General features: G+C 35.8%; 1 protein-coding gene across 1 annotated transcript in view; it reads right to left on the bottom strand.

The window, feature by feature from the left end:
* LOC120533005 (E3 ubiquitin-protein ligase UHRF2-like) overlaps positions 1-18,564 on the bottom strand; it is a 161,910-nt gene that overhangs the window by 108,909 nt on the left and 34,437 nt on the right. The window contains exons 2-3 of the mRNA XM_039759592.1: positions 8,343-8,588; positions 2,601-2,881 (exon numbers count right to left, since the gene is read on the bottom strand). Of these exons, the coding sequence (XP_039615526.1) occupies positions 2,601-2,881; positions 8,343-8,588 (527 nt within the window). The remainder of the gene's footprint in view (positions 1-2,600; positions 2,882-8,342; positions 8,589-18,564) is intronic.

Below are 18,564 nucleotides of genomic sequence, written 5' to 3'. Positions count from 1 at the left end.
TTATAATCCAAATGTAAAGTGGATTTTATGAGAGGTACTCACTATATACCGACATACACATGAGTGTGTAGCCAGGTACAGCTAAAACACCTAAGTAAATCTGCTGACAATACATCTGTAGTAGGCAACATCAGGAACAACAATGAGAAGCCTCACCTAGCTGAAGTGGCTGGCAGTGACAGGAAAACTGTGTCCATCAACATCAGCAAAACAAAAGATCTTACAGTGGATTTCAGCCTTCTATCACACAGCCGTTGAAAGCATACTGTATATTACCAGGGTAGTTAGGATTATGAAGGACTCTTCTCACCCTTTCTACAGGCATTCTAAATGGCTAAGATCAGGAAGGCGCTTGCGTTGTCTCAAATCATGAACAGAAAGACAGAGGAAGAGCTTAACTCCCTAGGTGATTAAAATAATTAAAGCTCATCTTCTCAGGCATTACTTAAAATTATAAAAATAGTCGTATTATTTAATATGTATTTAACAATTATTATACCTCTAATTACTTCATTATTTTTAACCTAGATCTTTAATAATTATTTTTAATGTACACTTTAATTTTATTGAACAGTAGAGTCTGCTCACTGAGCTGCATTTCACTGTATACAACTGTATGTGTATACCTTTCTTAGAAGACTGGCATCCTTCAACATATGCAATAAGATGCTGCAGATGTTCTATCAGACGGTTGTGGCGAGTGCCCTCTTCTACGCGGTAGTATGCTGGGGAGGCAGCATAAAGTAGAGGGACGCCTCACGCCTGGACAAACTGGTGACAAACTATTGTAGGCACGGAGCTGGGCAGTTTGACATCTGTGGCAGAGCGACGGGTGCCGAGCAAGCTCCTGTCAATCATGGAGAATCCACTGAACAGTATCATCTCCAGACAGTGGAGCAGCTTCAGTGACAGACAGCTGCTGTCACTGTCCTGCTCCACTGACGACAGACTGAGGAGATCGTTCCTCTCCCACACTATGCGACTCTTCAATTATACCCGGGTGGGTAAACGTTAACATTATACAAAGTTATTGTCTGTTATACCTGCATTTTTATCACTCATTAATTTAATATTATATTAATAATAAAGTATCTATCTATCTATCTATCTATCTAAAAAAACTCTTAGGTACTAAACTGCAATGAATGTGAAGATATACAGTATCAACATCAAATGGATCTTAATGGGAGTTTTATCCTCAAATGTCACAAGTGGTTTGTTGTTTCTGTAGAGGTAAAAATGTTTACGGTGGTCCACAAAGAGTGAAACATTTTATTTTATTTGTCATATCTGTGGAACTACTGTGTCACACTATTGTCAGTACTGTCCTATGAAGCAAACTAAAAGCTGCAGAACTTTGTTAACTGGGACAAACACAGCTACAAATTTATTTTCTGGATTTTGGGTGAAGATCAATGTTAAAATCATGTAAAAAAATTAAGCAAAAAAACATTTAATATCTCACTTCTGATGAGATATGCTGTATATGTTGACGTAGCCAAAATAATCTGTATGCATTGTATAAGATACCAAAACTGCTTTAAGAAAAACTCAATTGGAATTTAAAAGTCCAGCATTTCTCTTCCAAATGAAATAATATGATTAATGGCACAAATCAATATAAACTTTCAAATCAGTCTTGATAGATAGGATGTTCCAGAAAAGGTAAATTCAGCCTCATTAACTTACACAGTTGGCAAACACCTATGTTTGCCCAGCACCTATGAAATATTATAAACACAACACTAAATTAAGTAACATTTCATGGAGTGCATGGCTTTAGGATATACAAAAAAAAAAAAAAAAAATCATACAATACATGTTTTACTGGGTATGCAAGTAAGGAATATGGCTACATTAAAAAAAATATCACAGCAATAAACAAACATACACACACATTTTATGAGTATATTCACTTGCTAATATGTACAGTGTTAAATGTTACTATTGGAAGGGACCCAACAAGCTGTTGTAAATGTGTGGATTAGTAATACTATTGGAAATGATGATCAGGAATCAACAACTGTTCTTTCACTACGCTAAAATAACTATGTTTAAAAAATTAACCTATTGACATCTTCTGTTACATTCACTCATGTCTTGGATTCAATATTAAATATTACAAGGGACTGTCTACATGAGTAAACATCTGAGTGATAAATGTTCCCATAAAATTTTCTGGGAAAAAATATTAGGTGCTTTTTTTGAGTGCTTGTAACATCTTTAAAATATTTTGAAGAACATGACATACTTTACCCTACTATGAACAACATCACTCTGACTAAACTGTGTGTTTTTTATGAGATACCATACATAGAATTTGATATAATTCACAATATCCATTAAATATTCTGTATCTGTTCTAGCATGTACTTACCTTTTATGTCTGCTAGGCATATTTTTACCCTACCTTAATCTGAATGAGTACTGTAGAGTTATAACGTCAACCATTACAATGTAAATGTAAAGTTGATTTTTTGTCAGGTAGCAGCAAATAGTTGAACAATTTTTAAGTACTCCATAAACAGGATCGCCCACTCACTGAAAACGAGGACCGTTTAAAATGGATAAGTACAGCCAGTCTTCAAGCTTCAACTTACTCATCATATCTGATATGATAAATAATATCCTCCTCATTGTCCAAGAAGTCTGTGTAAGATGTGGAAGGTCCACTGTCCAAGGAAAAACAGGAATCGCCATTGCTGTCCTGAGAGGAATAATTTGGGTCAACTTCCAGCTTTCCATTAGTCCTTTTGCCCATTTTACCTCCTTTAGCAGAAGACTTGCTATTTTGTCCTTTATTGGCTCTTACCACATTTTCAATGGTTGCTTCAAACCAGGCTCCAATGCTCACATCTCGACAGTCTACAAGTTCATTTATCTGTAGAAAAAGAAATGCGGTTAAACTTTAAAAATCATACAAATAAATCATAGTAAGCTGATTTTTCACATTATCTCTCATATCTGTACCAGGAAAAACACTGAATAAAATTACTTATTAATAGATCCATAAAGCACAATTAGTTACAGTATACAGATATTTTATTTATATAAATTAAAAGATCTGAATAAAAATAACTAGCAGACAATTCAAACATCATACTCAGAGCAAAATGTCTTTTTTTTTTTTTGTTCTTTATATCGCCTTATACAATTTCTTATATTAGGAATGTGTTGGTTTTTGCATATCCCTTGGGGTCAGAGTGTAAAGTCAGCCATTTTACATACAGCAACCCTGGAGCAAGTGAAGATTAGGGCTTTGCTTAAGGGCCCAGTAGAGCAGGATCTCTTTAGGCAGTAACGAGGATTCAAAATGGCAACCTTCGAGATACTTAGCCTCAGAGCCAAAGAAAATGAAGAATAACTAAAAAATAATGTATAGTGCTAACAATAATTTATAATCTAATTATTATAGGTTAAATACCCCTAATTCAGAATTCCACAATCCAAAACTTTTTGGGCGCAGACATAACGCCTACTGCTCTCAAATTGTTTTTTTTTTTTTTAAACTGCTACGCTGATGTGAACAACATATGTGAAGATTCAACACAGATTTATTTACTCTGTGTTTCTTGGTGCTCACTGCTTCACATGGAACCAGACCTCTACACTCTAAATCACTCAATTGACTATAAGGGTATGAGGGAGGGGGCCATGTGAAGCACCAGAACACAGAACAGACACATCAGAAAAATCTTTAAAAAAAAATTACAAAATATAAACATCCTAGGTGCCTTTTCCTTCAAATTTTCAACTCAAATTTCTCCCTGGTTAATATATGTGAGGAGGGGTTTAGAATGGTTCACTGAAAATTAACAGAAAATACACATCTATATATACAGTATATATCTATTTATCTCTAGCTATATATATATATCTATATCTACTATATCTATATGTATATATGTAAATAGATACACACCAAGCAGCCACAACATTAAAACCATTGACAGCACTGGTCAAGGGGTAATTTACATTAGGCAGCAAGTGAACACTCAGTTCTCGAAGGTGCAGGAAAATTGGGCAAGCACAAGGATGTGAGCAACTAACAAAGGACAAATTGTGGTGGTTGTTTGTGCTATAATTTGGTCACACAGTATGATTCCTTCTCCAGATATATATTTTATGAAAGAGCAAGGTCTGGCATTCACATACACATGCAGAATATACCTTTTTCAGATAGGCACATTCATAATATGGTAATTTATTTGAAAATAAAAAAGGCACTGAAAGATTGTTTTTATTATTTTAACTGCTTCAAAACAGTAAAACTCTACAAATTGGTTACTAGCATTTTACTACTTTTTCAGTTGTTCCCAGCAATCTGGGCGTGCATTCTGTCCTATCTTCGATGGTTTTGGAAATAACATTTTTTGACAAGAAAAGTAACTTTCAAGGAGTATATTTTCTTGCTAAAAACATAATTGGAGTTTGTATGTTTACTTAAGGACGGCACAGTGGCACAGTGGTAGTGCTGCTGCCTCGCAGTTAGGAGACCTGGGTTCACTTCCCGGGTCCTCCCGGTGTGGAGTTTGCATGTTCTAATTGTGTCTGCGTGGGTTTCCTCCGGATGCTATGGTTTCCTCCCACAGTCCAAAGACATGCACATTAGGTGCATTGGTGATCCTAAACTGTCCCTAGTTTGAGGTTTGTTTCCTGCCTTGAGCCCTGTGTTGGCTGAGATTGGCTCCAGCAGACCCCCGTTACCCTGTAGTTAGGATATAGCAGGTTGAATAATGGATGGATGTTTACTTATAATATTGGTGCTCATATTATTTACCTGTGTTATAGTTTTCTGTGGTTATTTCTATTTTTTGTTTTTTGAGTTAAAAAGTTAAAACTGGGGGGCTTCACTCCCTGTTCTGTTTGCTCACCAACCCCCCCCCCTTTGAGTCTCTGCTGCTCGCGTATGTGGATTTCACTTTCACCAAACAACAAATATTTTCATTCTTGCAGATAGGCCTTTTCATCTGAGAGCGCAGGTACTGTGTCTGACAATAGCATTCACACAAATGAAAAGTGAGTGGACCATGGAAGTGGTTGTAAATGTTTGTTGAGAGGAGGGCAGGACTTGTCAAAATCTCTTGGCAAAATATCTCATCTCACGGGACCTGAAATTATCTCTTGGGGAGTTGAAATTATCTCAGAGAAAGTCTCATCCCAGAATTTCCTTTTATAATAGAGAGATGTTTTTCTTTGTTCATGTTTTCTTTAATTAAGTGATTTGTAGATATTGTGTTTCTGTGTGCCTTGTGTGAAGTCCTCTCATGTTCCTTATGTTTTGAGAATGGTACCCCAAAGAGGTGGAGCCACCCTGACATCATTACGTCTGAAATTCCCCTCTGGCTATTTAACCCAGAGAAAAAGAGCTCAACAGTGGTGCAGTGAAGTCTTGTGCAGTTATTGTGAATATCATTTTTCATATATTTTCATTTTCATTCATATATATTATCTGCAACTATCGTACTTCTAAGATTATGGTCAACCTTAGCATAGGATTGGCATTTACAAATTATAATTATTATCATATCCTATTTCAGATTAACTCTTTTTTTCTAGTGTACCCTCTTTTAAAGTTTCAGTTCTTTCCTTAGTTACATTGTGTATACAGCACTGTGGTAGTGTTCCCAAACTGGAAGTATTTAAACAACTATATTGTGTACTTACAAAATGAAGAAATTGTCACCTAAAAAATGCAGTCAACCCTTTCTAATTGAAGGAAAGGTTGAAGGTTTTTAAACCAAAAATGATGTTTGCTGTCTGTCAATTCTGTTTAAATTTCTTCTTATTTAATTTTTCAGCCAAAAAGTCATTACAAAATACTTTACATCATTAAGGTAAAAAAAGAATGTTTGATCCTTGATTTTATAAATAAATAAACTAAATAAATAAAAGCAATAAAACATCCTTGGATAAAAAACCTGGATTAAGCAAGATTTCACAGGCAATGAATGGCAAAATCTGAATTTAAAAACAAGTGTTTCTAACTTGATACATGAACAGAAACGATTTTTTTTTTTTAATCACACAGTAAAAACTCTCTTTGGTCTATTGCACCCTATTATTACCAATGTCTTGGCCTGATTCAACTTGAAAAAATATACAAATATGTAGTGAGTTATATTCACCACCATCTTTCTAACAGAATACTATCTATTTAACCCACATACCTAAGAAAGTGGAGTTAATTCTTTCTAAATACCAATAAGTAGCAGTTATACAGCAATAATGGCTATTTTGTCAAGCCTAATATAAAATAACAACATGGAAAGAAAGAAGATTATACCATTTACCTATACTATAGATGAACCTTTCATTTTAAATGTAGGATTGGAAACTTATCTTAGACAAACCCTACTATTTCCATTCCGTTGTCACACTCAACTACTGCACCACAAACAAACCCACCACCTAATGCTCTGTAAAGAACCAAGCTTTATTCACCTAATATGGAGAATTAGATTGCAGCTGACCTGAGTGATAACACATGTCCAGCCTGAAAAGAAAGGCTTTATATTCACAAAATACAAAAGAATGACTATACTATCAGGTGTTAACCCCAAAAAATATACTGTGCTTCACTTTAGCAGTATCCACAAAAATATAGCATTCTCTGAAGTAGTAGTAATCCATATAACAGTGCAGTAATGTTATATGTACTGTATATAGTATATTAGGCTATGAAAATTAACGTCTTAATGATTTAACACATTTTTATGAATGAAATTATATACTTTTCTTCCTTTGCTGTCATTTCCATTTCACAATTTGTAACTTGTATTGTAAAAACTTCTAAATAAGCTTTATATTTTTTATTAGATTAACTGTGATCACTTAAAAGTAAACCTTATAATTTTTTTTTTTTACCACAGAATTTATGTCATTCATACACACATACAAACACACTCACTAGCCGCTTTATGAGGTAAACATTTCTATCACTGTCTAGGACAACATTTTGCCTCCAGAAAAAAACATTCATACAATTTTACCACCACCACCAGCCTATATCACAGACAAGGGACGTATTCACGCTGTTGACAGCAAATTCCTACCTTACAATTTGTACCTTGTAACAGAAATCGAGACTGGCCAGAGCAGGTGACATTTTTCTAACCTATAACCATCTGGTTTTGGTGATCAAACGTCTTATATTTCAGTCCTTAGTTAGCAGAACTGGAATCCCACATGGACTTCTGCCATAGCAGCTTAGCCACTTCAAGGCTTGAGACAATATGAATTGAAACAGATTGTTTTGCTTAGCACAGTAATGTAAAGTAGTATTATTTGGGTATTTATGGCCTTTCTGTTACTTTGAAAGAGTGACACCTGTTCTTTGTGACCAGTCTTCTAAACAAAGTATTCTTGCCCACAGAACTGCCACTCATTGTGTGCTTTGTTTATTTCCTGCATTATTCTCTGTAAATTCTAGAAACTATACAGGTGCTGGTCATAAAATTAGAATATATATTTCTTTTAATTTTGATGATTATAACCGACAACTAATGAAAGTCCCAAATTCAGTATCTCGGAAAATTAGAATATCAATTAAGACCAATGCAAAAAAAACAAAAAAAGATCAATGGAATGATTACTGCAATTAAATATTTTTTTATACATCATACTGTACCTACTGAAATTCAACATACTGGCAAAAACACCAAATACATCAGAAATACAATGAAAACCTACTTGGAGAGTAATTCATGAACACTAACAATATTATCCTGGCCACCTCACAACATTGTCCTCAACATAACTAGAGCTGCATGAGATCACTTCAACAAGGAAAAGAACAAAATTTAGCCGAAGTCAAACAAAAGTAATAGAAAATACTGCAAAAAGATTGAAAGAATTTACCACAGAACTACTTGAAAAATATACACAGCAGTGTGCAAATCACATCAGCTACATTCTAAAGGAGGTCAAATAATTGGATTATTATAAAATCACAACACATTCTTATGTTTTGCTTCATTAGAGTTTATTTACGCATATTCTAATGTTATATAAAAAGTATTTCCGAGTAAACACACACTTACAAGACAACCAGCTTTAGAAATAATTTTTTTGGGAGTGTAGTTGAAAACTTTTGCACAGTACTAATACATTTTAAATATATGTGTTTGTTTTGAGGAAACCATTTTTTCCCCATGAATTTATTCTGGTACCAAATGCAAATAGAGTTTGTCAGACCATCAATGTTTGCTACAAACCACTGGTCTTTGAAAAGAATGACAATGATTTCTTGTTTTTGCCTCAGGTCTTTCAAAAACCTCATAATTATATTTAGTACTATGCTTAAATATCCAAGTTGATACAAAAACCGCAGATACACTTGCCTTAAACACACCAATGCCAGGATCAATGAGAAATGTGCGGGCTGATGTGGAGGGCTGATTTTCCAATTGACGGTTTGATTTCTTGGTATTGTTAATCATCATTCCAGAAACTGAAGAAGCACTCCCACTTTCCTTGACTTTCTTTTTACCTTGCGAACCTGGGCCATCAGTCTGTGAGCGGATTAACAACTGAACAATGTCATTCAACCCAACATTGTAGTCAAAGAGGGTCTGACCATCTTCCATCTAAAAAAGAAAAAAATAAATACTATTACACTATTTTTTAATTCTACCTAAATGATTCATTCCAGATCTCAGTTGAGTTAAATTTAGCATTCTATGCAAGCAACAGAGTAAATTACATGGAAGAAAAACACATAAGGCAAAATCAATGGTGCAAACTAAAATACAGAAATAATCATCAGTAACTAATCATTGCTTTGACCGAGGTGATGTCCCCCACCCACATAATGACAAACAAGGGGGATTTTTATAGGCCTGGGAAAATTTCAGCAAAGATTTGTAAAAAAAAAAAAAATACCTGATCATAACCTACTCCAGAACTATCTCACCATGTGTACATTCCAAATTTAATTTCTATTGTTCCTGTTTGGTAAATGAAAAATACACTACCCAAAATTAAACACCATCAAAATCAAACATATACATTACTATACCAGTGACACATGAATTAGAAAATTCCATATTTAAACAGGACATATTCAGTTCTAATGTGCTTTGAAGCCTTTAAAGTCTTGATAGTAGAAACATACAGTATGTTTCAAATCAGGTTTGTCAGGCTTATGATATTTCCTTTGCATTAGTACCTTCAGAATACAATAATTCAAGTAAATAATTAGTTAAGGAATTAATTCATTCCATACATTACCTGAATGTATTGAAACATCATGGCGCAAGAGACAAGGTGCAGACATTTGTTTTTGTTTTTGTTTTTTTATAGTCTTGTTTGTACAGTATTATGCTATACTAATACAGCAAACTAAAAGTTTAAAAGTATGATTTGTATTGCTTCATTTTTTTAATATTACTGAATGAAGCAAAAGGTCAATGTATGGCTGATTCAGATGTTACTGCTTTCTCCAAAATATTCCACCAGAAACAACCCCTTTGAAAAGATGTTCACATACTCAGATGGTTGTATTTCCCCCAAGAGCCCCAAAGAATGAAACAAAGCATAATTTTATACTTATAATTTTGGACTGCCATAACAATGAAGAGGTGTGTCATAGTAATGTGCTTCCTTTATTTATGTACCATACTGAAAACCCCAGAGAATTAAAAGTATAAATAAGCAAATCTTGCTGATGATACAAAAATCAAACAGAAGTGACTGTGTAACTAAACAAGTGTTTACAGATTACATTCAAGCAAAATGACACCTTTTATTGGCTAACTAAAAAGATTACAATATACAAGCTTTTGAGGCAACTCAGGCACCTTCTTGCCTAAAGGGGCCGAGGTGCCTCGAAAGCTTGCATATTGTAATCTTTTTAGTTAGCCAATAAAAGGTGTCATTTTGCTTGACTTCTCATTATATCCACAATGTCTAACATGGTACAACAACCTAGTACTACAGATTAAATTCACAATTATTTTTGCCCTATGGTGAAAAATAAATTCATGAAACTAGCTGGAAAACAAAGAACTTATAATATATTAATAATGCTCCAGGACACCTTAAAATCCCTGTTGAATACGGAGGTTATAGGTAGGTTCTGTTTGCGTGTCCTAACACAGCCTCATTAACCCATGGATCAAGGTGAGATTGTCACCTTTAAGGCATACTACTGAATATGCAGTTAAAAATATCTTTGTGAAAGGATTTTTATAAAAGTAATAAAGTAACAGTGAAGGAGTTGTAGAGAAAAATGATTGCACCTGCTTGGGAGAAACTCATTTGAAAAAAGGTCCTTCTAGATACTGAGCACAATTTACAAGGTTTCTAAACTTTGCATATGGCAAATTGTAATGACTTCATTAACCTGGAAGTTAAAGTCAGGTTTAAGGACATTTATGCTGATGATGTGTAGGAGGTTCTGGAATCTCATGCTGAAGGCTGAAGACATGTTATTGCAAAAAACATTATGAATTGAAGTAGAAGCAGAATGTGTGAAAGGAGGAAAAATCTGAAAATGAAGCAGGAGATTTGTGACATGGTGTATTATCCTTCTGGGAATAGCCATCCAAAGATGGGTACACTGCAGACAAAGGGTTGTACATGGTCAACATTTAGAGACTACTATAAATCCTTATATTCTACTGAGTTTAAAGAAGACAATACACAATCTACTGCATTTCTGGATACATTACAGATACCACAAATAGATACTTAGTGCGGAGGAACTCGACAAACCTCTGACATTATCAGAATTACTAGATGCTATAAGGTCACTTCAAGGCGGGAAAGCAGCAGGCCCTGATGGCTACCCTGCAGAATTTTATAAGAAATTCTCCGATCAGCTAGCTCCCTTCCTATTAGTAACATTTACAGAAGCCAGAGACAAACTCTTCCTCAAACTTTTCGCCAAGCATTAATCACAGTTTTTCCTAAACAAAATAAGGACTTATTCAAAAGTGAAATTGGTCTGTATGAGGCACATTGTAATAATGATACTAAAATACTCTCAAAAAGGGGGTTGATTTGCTTTCAATCTTACTTTTTGTAAAAATTGATTGATTTGTATGGAATGATTGCAATAAAATTTCAAGAGAAATTCCAGGAATATTCCAGGCACTGTTTTCCCGTAAAAAAAATATTCAAATTTGAATGCAACCTCAAGCAACAAACTCCCTACAATCAAAAGCTTCTTACATCCTGGTATGATTCTACAAAATGGGAATGGTTGGTGATAATAACTTCCTGTTTGTGGTACATTAGTATATGTGAGCGGGAAAACTTTTCAAGATGGGTGGTGACCATGGTGGCCATTTTGGATCCAACTTTTGTTTTTTCAATAGGAAGAGGGTCATGTGACACATCAAACTTATTGGGAATTTCACAAGAAAAACAATGGTGTGCTTGGTTTTAACGTAACTTTATTCTTTCATGAGTTATTTACAAGTTTCTCTTTGTTTACAGCCATTGACATGTCGCAGAGGTTAACACGTGAGGAGTGGATAGAAATTGTGTTGATGTCTGGTGAACGCAGTAACCGGGTCATTGCAGCAGATTTCAATGCAAGACACCCTACGAGACCACCCATCTCCCATGCTACAGTTAGCAAACTGCTTGCTAAGTTTCGTGAAACTGGTTCAGTGTTGGATTTGCCAAAATGTGGATGCATGAAAACTGTCACTAATGAAGAAACATCAGTGGCTGTCCTAGCTTCATTCAGCAAGAGCCCACAGCGTAGCACTCGCCGCATGTCACTGGAGAGTGGCATTAGTCGAACATCCCTTCGGCGGATATTAGCTACTCACAAATGGCACCCTTACAAACTCCAGCTACTGCAGCATCTCAACGAGGATGACCCAGATCGGCGCACTGAATTTGCAGAATGGGCAAAACAAAATTGGAACAGGACCCTCAGTTTACGCAGAAGATTTTGTTCAGTGATGAGGCAAACTTTTATGTGAATGGTGAAGTTAACAAACAAAACCACCGCTATTGGTCTGACACTAACCCACATTGGATAGATCCCTCCAAGACTGTTGGAACAAAAAATTGATGGTATGGTGTGGTATATGGGGTACAAAGATAGTGGGGCCATTCTTCATCAATGGAAACCTCAAGGCCACTGGATATGCGAAATTGCTACATGATGATGTGTTTCCCAATTTATGCACTGAAGCTGGCACGTTCCCCGAGTTTTTCCAGCAAGATGGTGCACAACCACATTATGGGTGTCAGGTCCGAGCATTCCTAGATGAACAGTTTCCGGGAAAGTGGATTGGTCGTCGTGGTCCAGTTGAATGGCCCCCAAGGTCTCCCGATCTGACCCCCTTAGACTTTTATCTTTGGGGTCATCTGAAGGCAATTGTCTATGCTGTGAAGATACGAGATGTGCAGCACCTGAAACTACGGATACTGGAAGCCTGTGCTAGCATTTCTCTTGCGGTGTTGCTATCAGTGTGTGAAGAGTGGGAGAAGAGGGTTGCATTGACAATCCAACACAATGGGCAGCACATTGAACACATTTTATAAGTGGTCAGAAACTTGTAAATAACTCATTAAAAAAAAATAAAGTTACGTTAAAACCAAGCACACCATTATTTTTCTTGTGAAATTCCCAATAAGTTTGATGTGTCACATGACCCTCTTCCTATTGAAAAAACAAAAGTTGGATCCAAAATGGCCGACTTCAAAATGGCCACCATGGTCACCACCCATCTTGAAAAGTTTTCCCCCTCACATATACTAATGTGCCACAAACAGGAAGTTAATATCACCAACCATTCCCATTTTATTAAGGTGTATCCATATAAATGGCCCACCCTGTACATTAGTCATAATTGATATGACATGATGGTACTACTGAATGTAGAAGTTTTTTGATATAGTGCCTTTTTAATACTAAAACAAACAAAATACACTTTAGACTTATAGGGTAAAACTATAGCTTCATATTTCTACACTTGGCACACTAACAGGTTAATCCAGCTATTATGTCAGTAGTAGTCAAAGAATGGGCAACATAATGGTTATTTACAGTCTAACACCTTTTGCAATCATTAAAAGTTCTCAATGTCTACTCAATGACAATAATGATTCTATAAACCTATACACTAATTAAGAGTAGATATGCAAAGTAAATAAATGGCATACAGGAAGAAGCAAAATAAAAAAGGAAGCATATATTCTGCCATGATATAAAATCTTGGGGAAACCACATGTATCATTAAAAATGACATGGCAGCATTTGTTCAAATGGAAACTATAGAGCTAATCTGCACTATAACAAAGGACAGTTGCTTCTCCAGCTACATCCAACATCTCATGACATAAGAATTTTTAAATAAAAAGAATGTTCCATTTGATATTTTTACAGAAAAATGCCACACAGAAAACAAAATGTTTCACATTTTCCACCTGAAGGATATTTTTAGCCCCCACCCTCCATTTAAAAAAATAAAGTACTAGTTATTCAAATAAAAACTAGTACATGAGTAATTTGCTATTCATTTTATCTAATTAAACTGAAATGTGCAGGAAATATACAGTATCAACATTTAACTAACATAACCTTCCCAAACCTGCTTGGTTCATTTCTGGGTCATGGCAGAAAGTCTTTGAACAGCAATACAGAGAACAAAGCAGAACACAACTCTGAACAGAGTGCTAATCAATCTCAGGGCCTTATAACACCCATCCATATTCACCCGGGGTCAATTTAAAACTGGTAGTTGACCTACCCTGCACATGTTGGAGATGTGTAAGACTAGCCAAATTCAAACTCCACACCAACAGCATTATGGGCATATATTCACGATGTTGACTTTTTCATTTTAAAAGTATGATGCAGAAAAGACACTACTATGAATTATGAAGTACTGTTAATAGCAGCTATCATGTTGTCATTCTAACCGGCCAGTAATCATGTAAAACCGACTACTCAATTGCGCAATAGTATGTATACTAAAGAAACCTAATGCAGCAATATAATCAGAATGCCATTACAAATATCCAATTATACTGCGGTGGGTTGGCACCCAGCCCGGGATTGGTTCCTGCCTTGTGTCCTGTGTTGGCTGGGATTGGCTCCAGCAGACCCCCCGTGACCCTGTGATCGGATTCAGCGGGTTGGAAAATGGATGGATGGATATCCAACTGTATAAATATTTGCTTGAAAAGTTAGTTATGCAGCAAGGAATTTTCAAACACAGTGTAAGTTAAGTTAATTAAGCAAAGAATGGAATGCTAAGTTTTAATTAGGCCCACACAAAAACATTTCATAAGGTCTACACAAAAAGTATATACTCCATAATAACAGAAGAAGGAATTCAGCTACCACTTTACTTGTTCTTAGAACTAGAGTAGCCCAATTCTGCAGCTTTTTTCCTGTTAGAAGTAAGAAGTAATCTATCTATCTATCTGTAGATATAATTCACTAAGGGCACGGAAGACACAGAGCCCCACTCACCAACTCCAAGACCATGGGATACGCACGACTTTAACCCTCCTCCCACGTCATGGGATACGCACGACAGAGCCCCACCAGCCAACTGTAACTCTCTTGCCACGTCCACCTTCACTCTCGAGGCATGCGTACTGCCTGCTCATGTGCCTGCATGAAACACCTCACCAAACACAGCCTCAGTCACTTTCGTCTCTGCTACAGTCCATATGAACCTCAGAGCCACGATGACTTTTCATTGTTCTTTTAGAAACACCAGCTCCTTCAAGTCGCCCGACAGAGGCCTGCCTGCCCGCCCACTCTAACCCTCCTCTCGCGCCATGGGGAACGCATGACAGAGCCCCGCCCGCCATCTCGAATCCTCCTTCCGCGTTCACCGTCGCTCTCGAGACTAAAGAGAAGGCTAAATCAAACAGCAATAATTAGCAAACAAACAAAGATAACTGGCAGTAACAGTGCAAAATTCACAATTGGGATGCCAGTTTGAAAAGATAAGTTTTGAGGGTAGTTTTAAAATGTGTTATCGAATCGAGCTGACGTATATGAGAGAATTATAAAAAAAAAATTACAAATGATAAATCATAATATAGAATACAATGACTATCAACTTTCTCGGTCATCACCTTGAAGGTGGTTCATCCCATAAAGACAAGACTAGTGACAAAAGTGCTTCTTAAGCTTTTAATATCAAATAAAAGTAATTATCCAGTTTGAAGTCATTGCCATAATCTATTAAAATATACAGATAAAATCAGACCCAAAGAAAACAAAACATTGTTTAAAACACTAATGTCTGAGTTACACATAGTATTTCTTAGTGCAGGTTTCTGTAAAAAACACTGTGTTGTTATGGAGACAGGCAAAGAATTATTACTTTGCAATTATTTCTGAAATCTGTTTATACAAGTGCTTTAAAATTCATGCATTGCTTATCTTAAAATAAATGCTTAATGATAATTCTGGTATGATAAATATGGAAAATTAGGCACATTCCTACAGTAACTAACTATAAATAGCCATTTTACATGAATTTACTAATTTTCTTGCCTACTTAGCCCAATTTAGAGTCACAACATTCTGCAACAGATCTTGGCAGCATTTGGTTCAAGTCTGGGTCAACTGTAAAACACTAAGATGAAGCTGGTTCAGGGTGCCTTCTTTGCTTCATTAAATTAAGTACCACCAGTAACAGTGTTTGAATCCGTTTTGTCTAATTGAGGGGTGAGATTCCTATGTACCTCCAGCCAACATGAAAAGACCTGATGGATGTTTAGTAGACTTGATGTATATGCATGTTTTTTTTTTGTTTTTTTTTGGTATTTGGCACACTATTAATCCCGGAGGGTAAATTGTCTTTCCACATGACCTTTGGGTTTTGGCTGGGTTCACATCATAGCTACTTTAACAATAATTTCCTTGAAAATAACTTGGGACATTGGAAAAAACACATCCAAATGCTGTGATGTTTCATCTTTTGAATGACCCAGTTGACCACCATAAGATAAGATGTATTTTCATCATCCAGTTCTACTTACAAGCAATTTAACTGGTCTATCTTGAGAGTATAACTTAATGTGAAAAATGGCAAAGTGAAGAAAAGTCAAGGTCATGACTTTCAAAACAAGAGAACAGAGAAATAACTCTTTGCGGAAGTGAAAAGCTCTTGCCATTTTCCAAAAGAGCAATATTGTGCATCATTATACCAGTAAACATGCAAATTATGGCAAATTTCAAGGATCAGTGCAAGTGGAAAAAATACAGGTGGCTTAGGAATAATATGACCACCAAATAAGCTCCTTTCTCTGGCATAAATAGAAGATGGATATGTCACAAAGGCCAGCTATGTTGTGATTGGACTTAACTGCTAAACGACTGAGGCCTTATTTTGAAGGTGAGTTTGTGAAGGAATGCGTAGTTGCTACTGCAGAAGCACAGCGGAAACAGTTTTTATTAACATGGCTTATCATACTGTGTCCAACTGAAAAGGTGACATGGTGCAGAACACAAAGGAATCTGCAAGATTTTGCTATAAATTTCGAGGATTACTCACTTGCTTTGATTGAGACAATAGACAAAATGAGCACTAGCTAGTGATTTTTCCCCCAAAACCTGCGAGGACTGGGGCAGTAAAATGAGAACTAGCCAGCTAATGGTTTTTGTGTATAGAATTCCCATGGGTCTTGAGATGTAACAAGAATTGCTTTTATTGGTCACTATGAATGACACAGCAACAGGTGAGAACATTTTTGAGAAACTGATAACTGAGATCAGAAGAATTTAGTTATGTGTCATTATACATTTCACCAGGAAACCCTTTGTTCACAATCACTGTCTGAATTATACAGTGACAATGGTCATTTTACTGTATTTCAAAATGACTTGAATAACTGAGAAAGCCCTTGAAATGTACTATCGAGGTTGGTTTTCTATAGTTAGGTGGGTCAACGTAATGCAAGTTATGCACTCGGAGATACTGTGAAAAGTTTTCTCAGAAGCTGGATATGTGAAATTTGACTTATTAAAATGTGATGGTACACTATGTTTAGCATAAGTTATTGCAGATAGTGCAAATGTCTGTACTGTAACTAGAGTTTGAAAAGCAAAAATCTAGCCAATTATAAGTTGACTGGTGCATTATTACCAAAACTAAAAATTATGTAAAAAAAAATTTAAAACTTCACTCTTTTTGTGCATCATTAATGTGCTATATAAACATGAAAAATGGATGTTTATCCACTACATACTAGTTAAAAATATATAGATAAAATGAACATTGTCATTGATTTCTGTTTTCATTGTTCTTTTCTGATTTTAATCTCGCTGTCCATTTAAAAAATGCATTACACAGAATGAAAATGAATACATAAAAACAGAATTGTAAAACACATTCAGTTTAAATAGTCAAACTGTAAATTAGAGTAGAACTATGGAAGCATGCCTAAGTATAATGGCTTATTATAATGACTAGGGATTTACAGTCCTGAAAATCAGATGCTTAAAAAAAAGTACACTCTCCACAAATACAGGAATGCAAGAGCTCAACGACTGAGAGTCACACTGGTCACCAGGGACATGAAGGAGCAAATTTCCATGATTACAGATAATGGAGCAAACTTAGTGTATGCAACTGTCCATGACTGGACCAGACTCCTGAGCTTTGGTCATAGGCTGTGTTTAGCAATTGTCCAAGTATCCAGTGATATTTACAGTAAACCTAAACACTGCACAGCAGGATATCTACACTGTTGCAATATTAACCACATCTTATACAGGTAACAGTTCAATGAGTGCACTTACATGGAAACACACAACCAGGATAAGGCAAGTAAATTTTAAGGGAGAAACCTGGTTTCTTAAAAATCTTCATTTACCATGTGCAGGCATTTTTCTGAAATTCTCCTTCAGCAAAACACTCTAATTTAATTAAACTGTGCAAAAAAGGGTTAATCGACATTTTCAGCCACCTTGAATCTGAAAACAAGCATGAAGCTTGAGAAAATTTTTTTAGGTTTTATAAATATGTTTAATGCTTCATGTGCTCTACATTAATCCTCATTTTACATCCTCGACCTGAGCCCCTGAAGATTCAACGTATGAACACAGGCTGCTCTGTCACTCAATTATACTGTTTCAACAGAGCTATAGCAAACAGCTAGATTAAACACAGAGTACACTTTTCTAATTGGCTATACAATAGAAATCTCCAAAGGAGCGGCACACCCAGTGCTTCTACTATAATAACATGGGTGTTTTTACTTCAATATGTGTGTTAGGTTTCTCATTACTTTAAAAAGTAAGCAGACTACTTAATGCATATAACTTTTACGCATTTCCTACTCCTCCAGAGTTCAGTTCAGTTCATCAACTTAAATTTAGTAATTTCTGAAATATTGAGACACATTATTCAGCCATGAGAAAGAAGAAGATCTTCCAACCTTATGGATGCTTCCACTTGCGGCTACTGAAAGTGTGTGTAAAGCTAAACGGGCAAACAGAGCGTAACAGACATGTGCAGACTACAAAGTACTTAACTGTAACCCAGTTAACGGTTTAGATGGCCAAATTACCGAGTTAGTGAAAATTACAGAAAACCCACAATCATACAACATTGTCATAATGCATGTCCT

Source organism: Polypterus senegalus, chromosome 7 (genome assembly GCF_016835505.1).
Source record: "Polypterus senegalus isolate Bchr_013 chromosome 7, ASM1683550v1, whole genome shotgun sequence".
NCBI lineage: Eukaryota > Metazoa > Chordata > Cladistia > Polypteriformes > Polypteridae > Polypterus > Polypterus senegalus.
The sequence above is the reverse complement of the archived record's forward strand: the minus strand, read 5'-3'. Positions and strand labels throughout refer to the sequence as shown.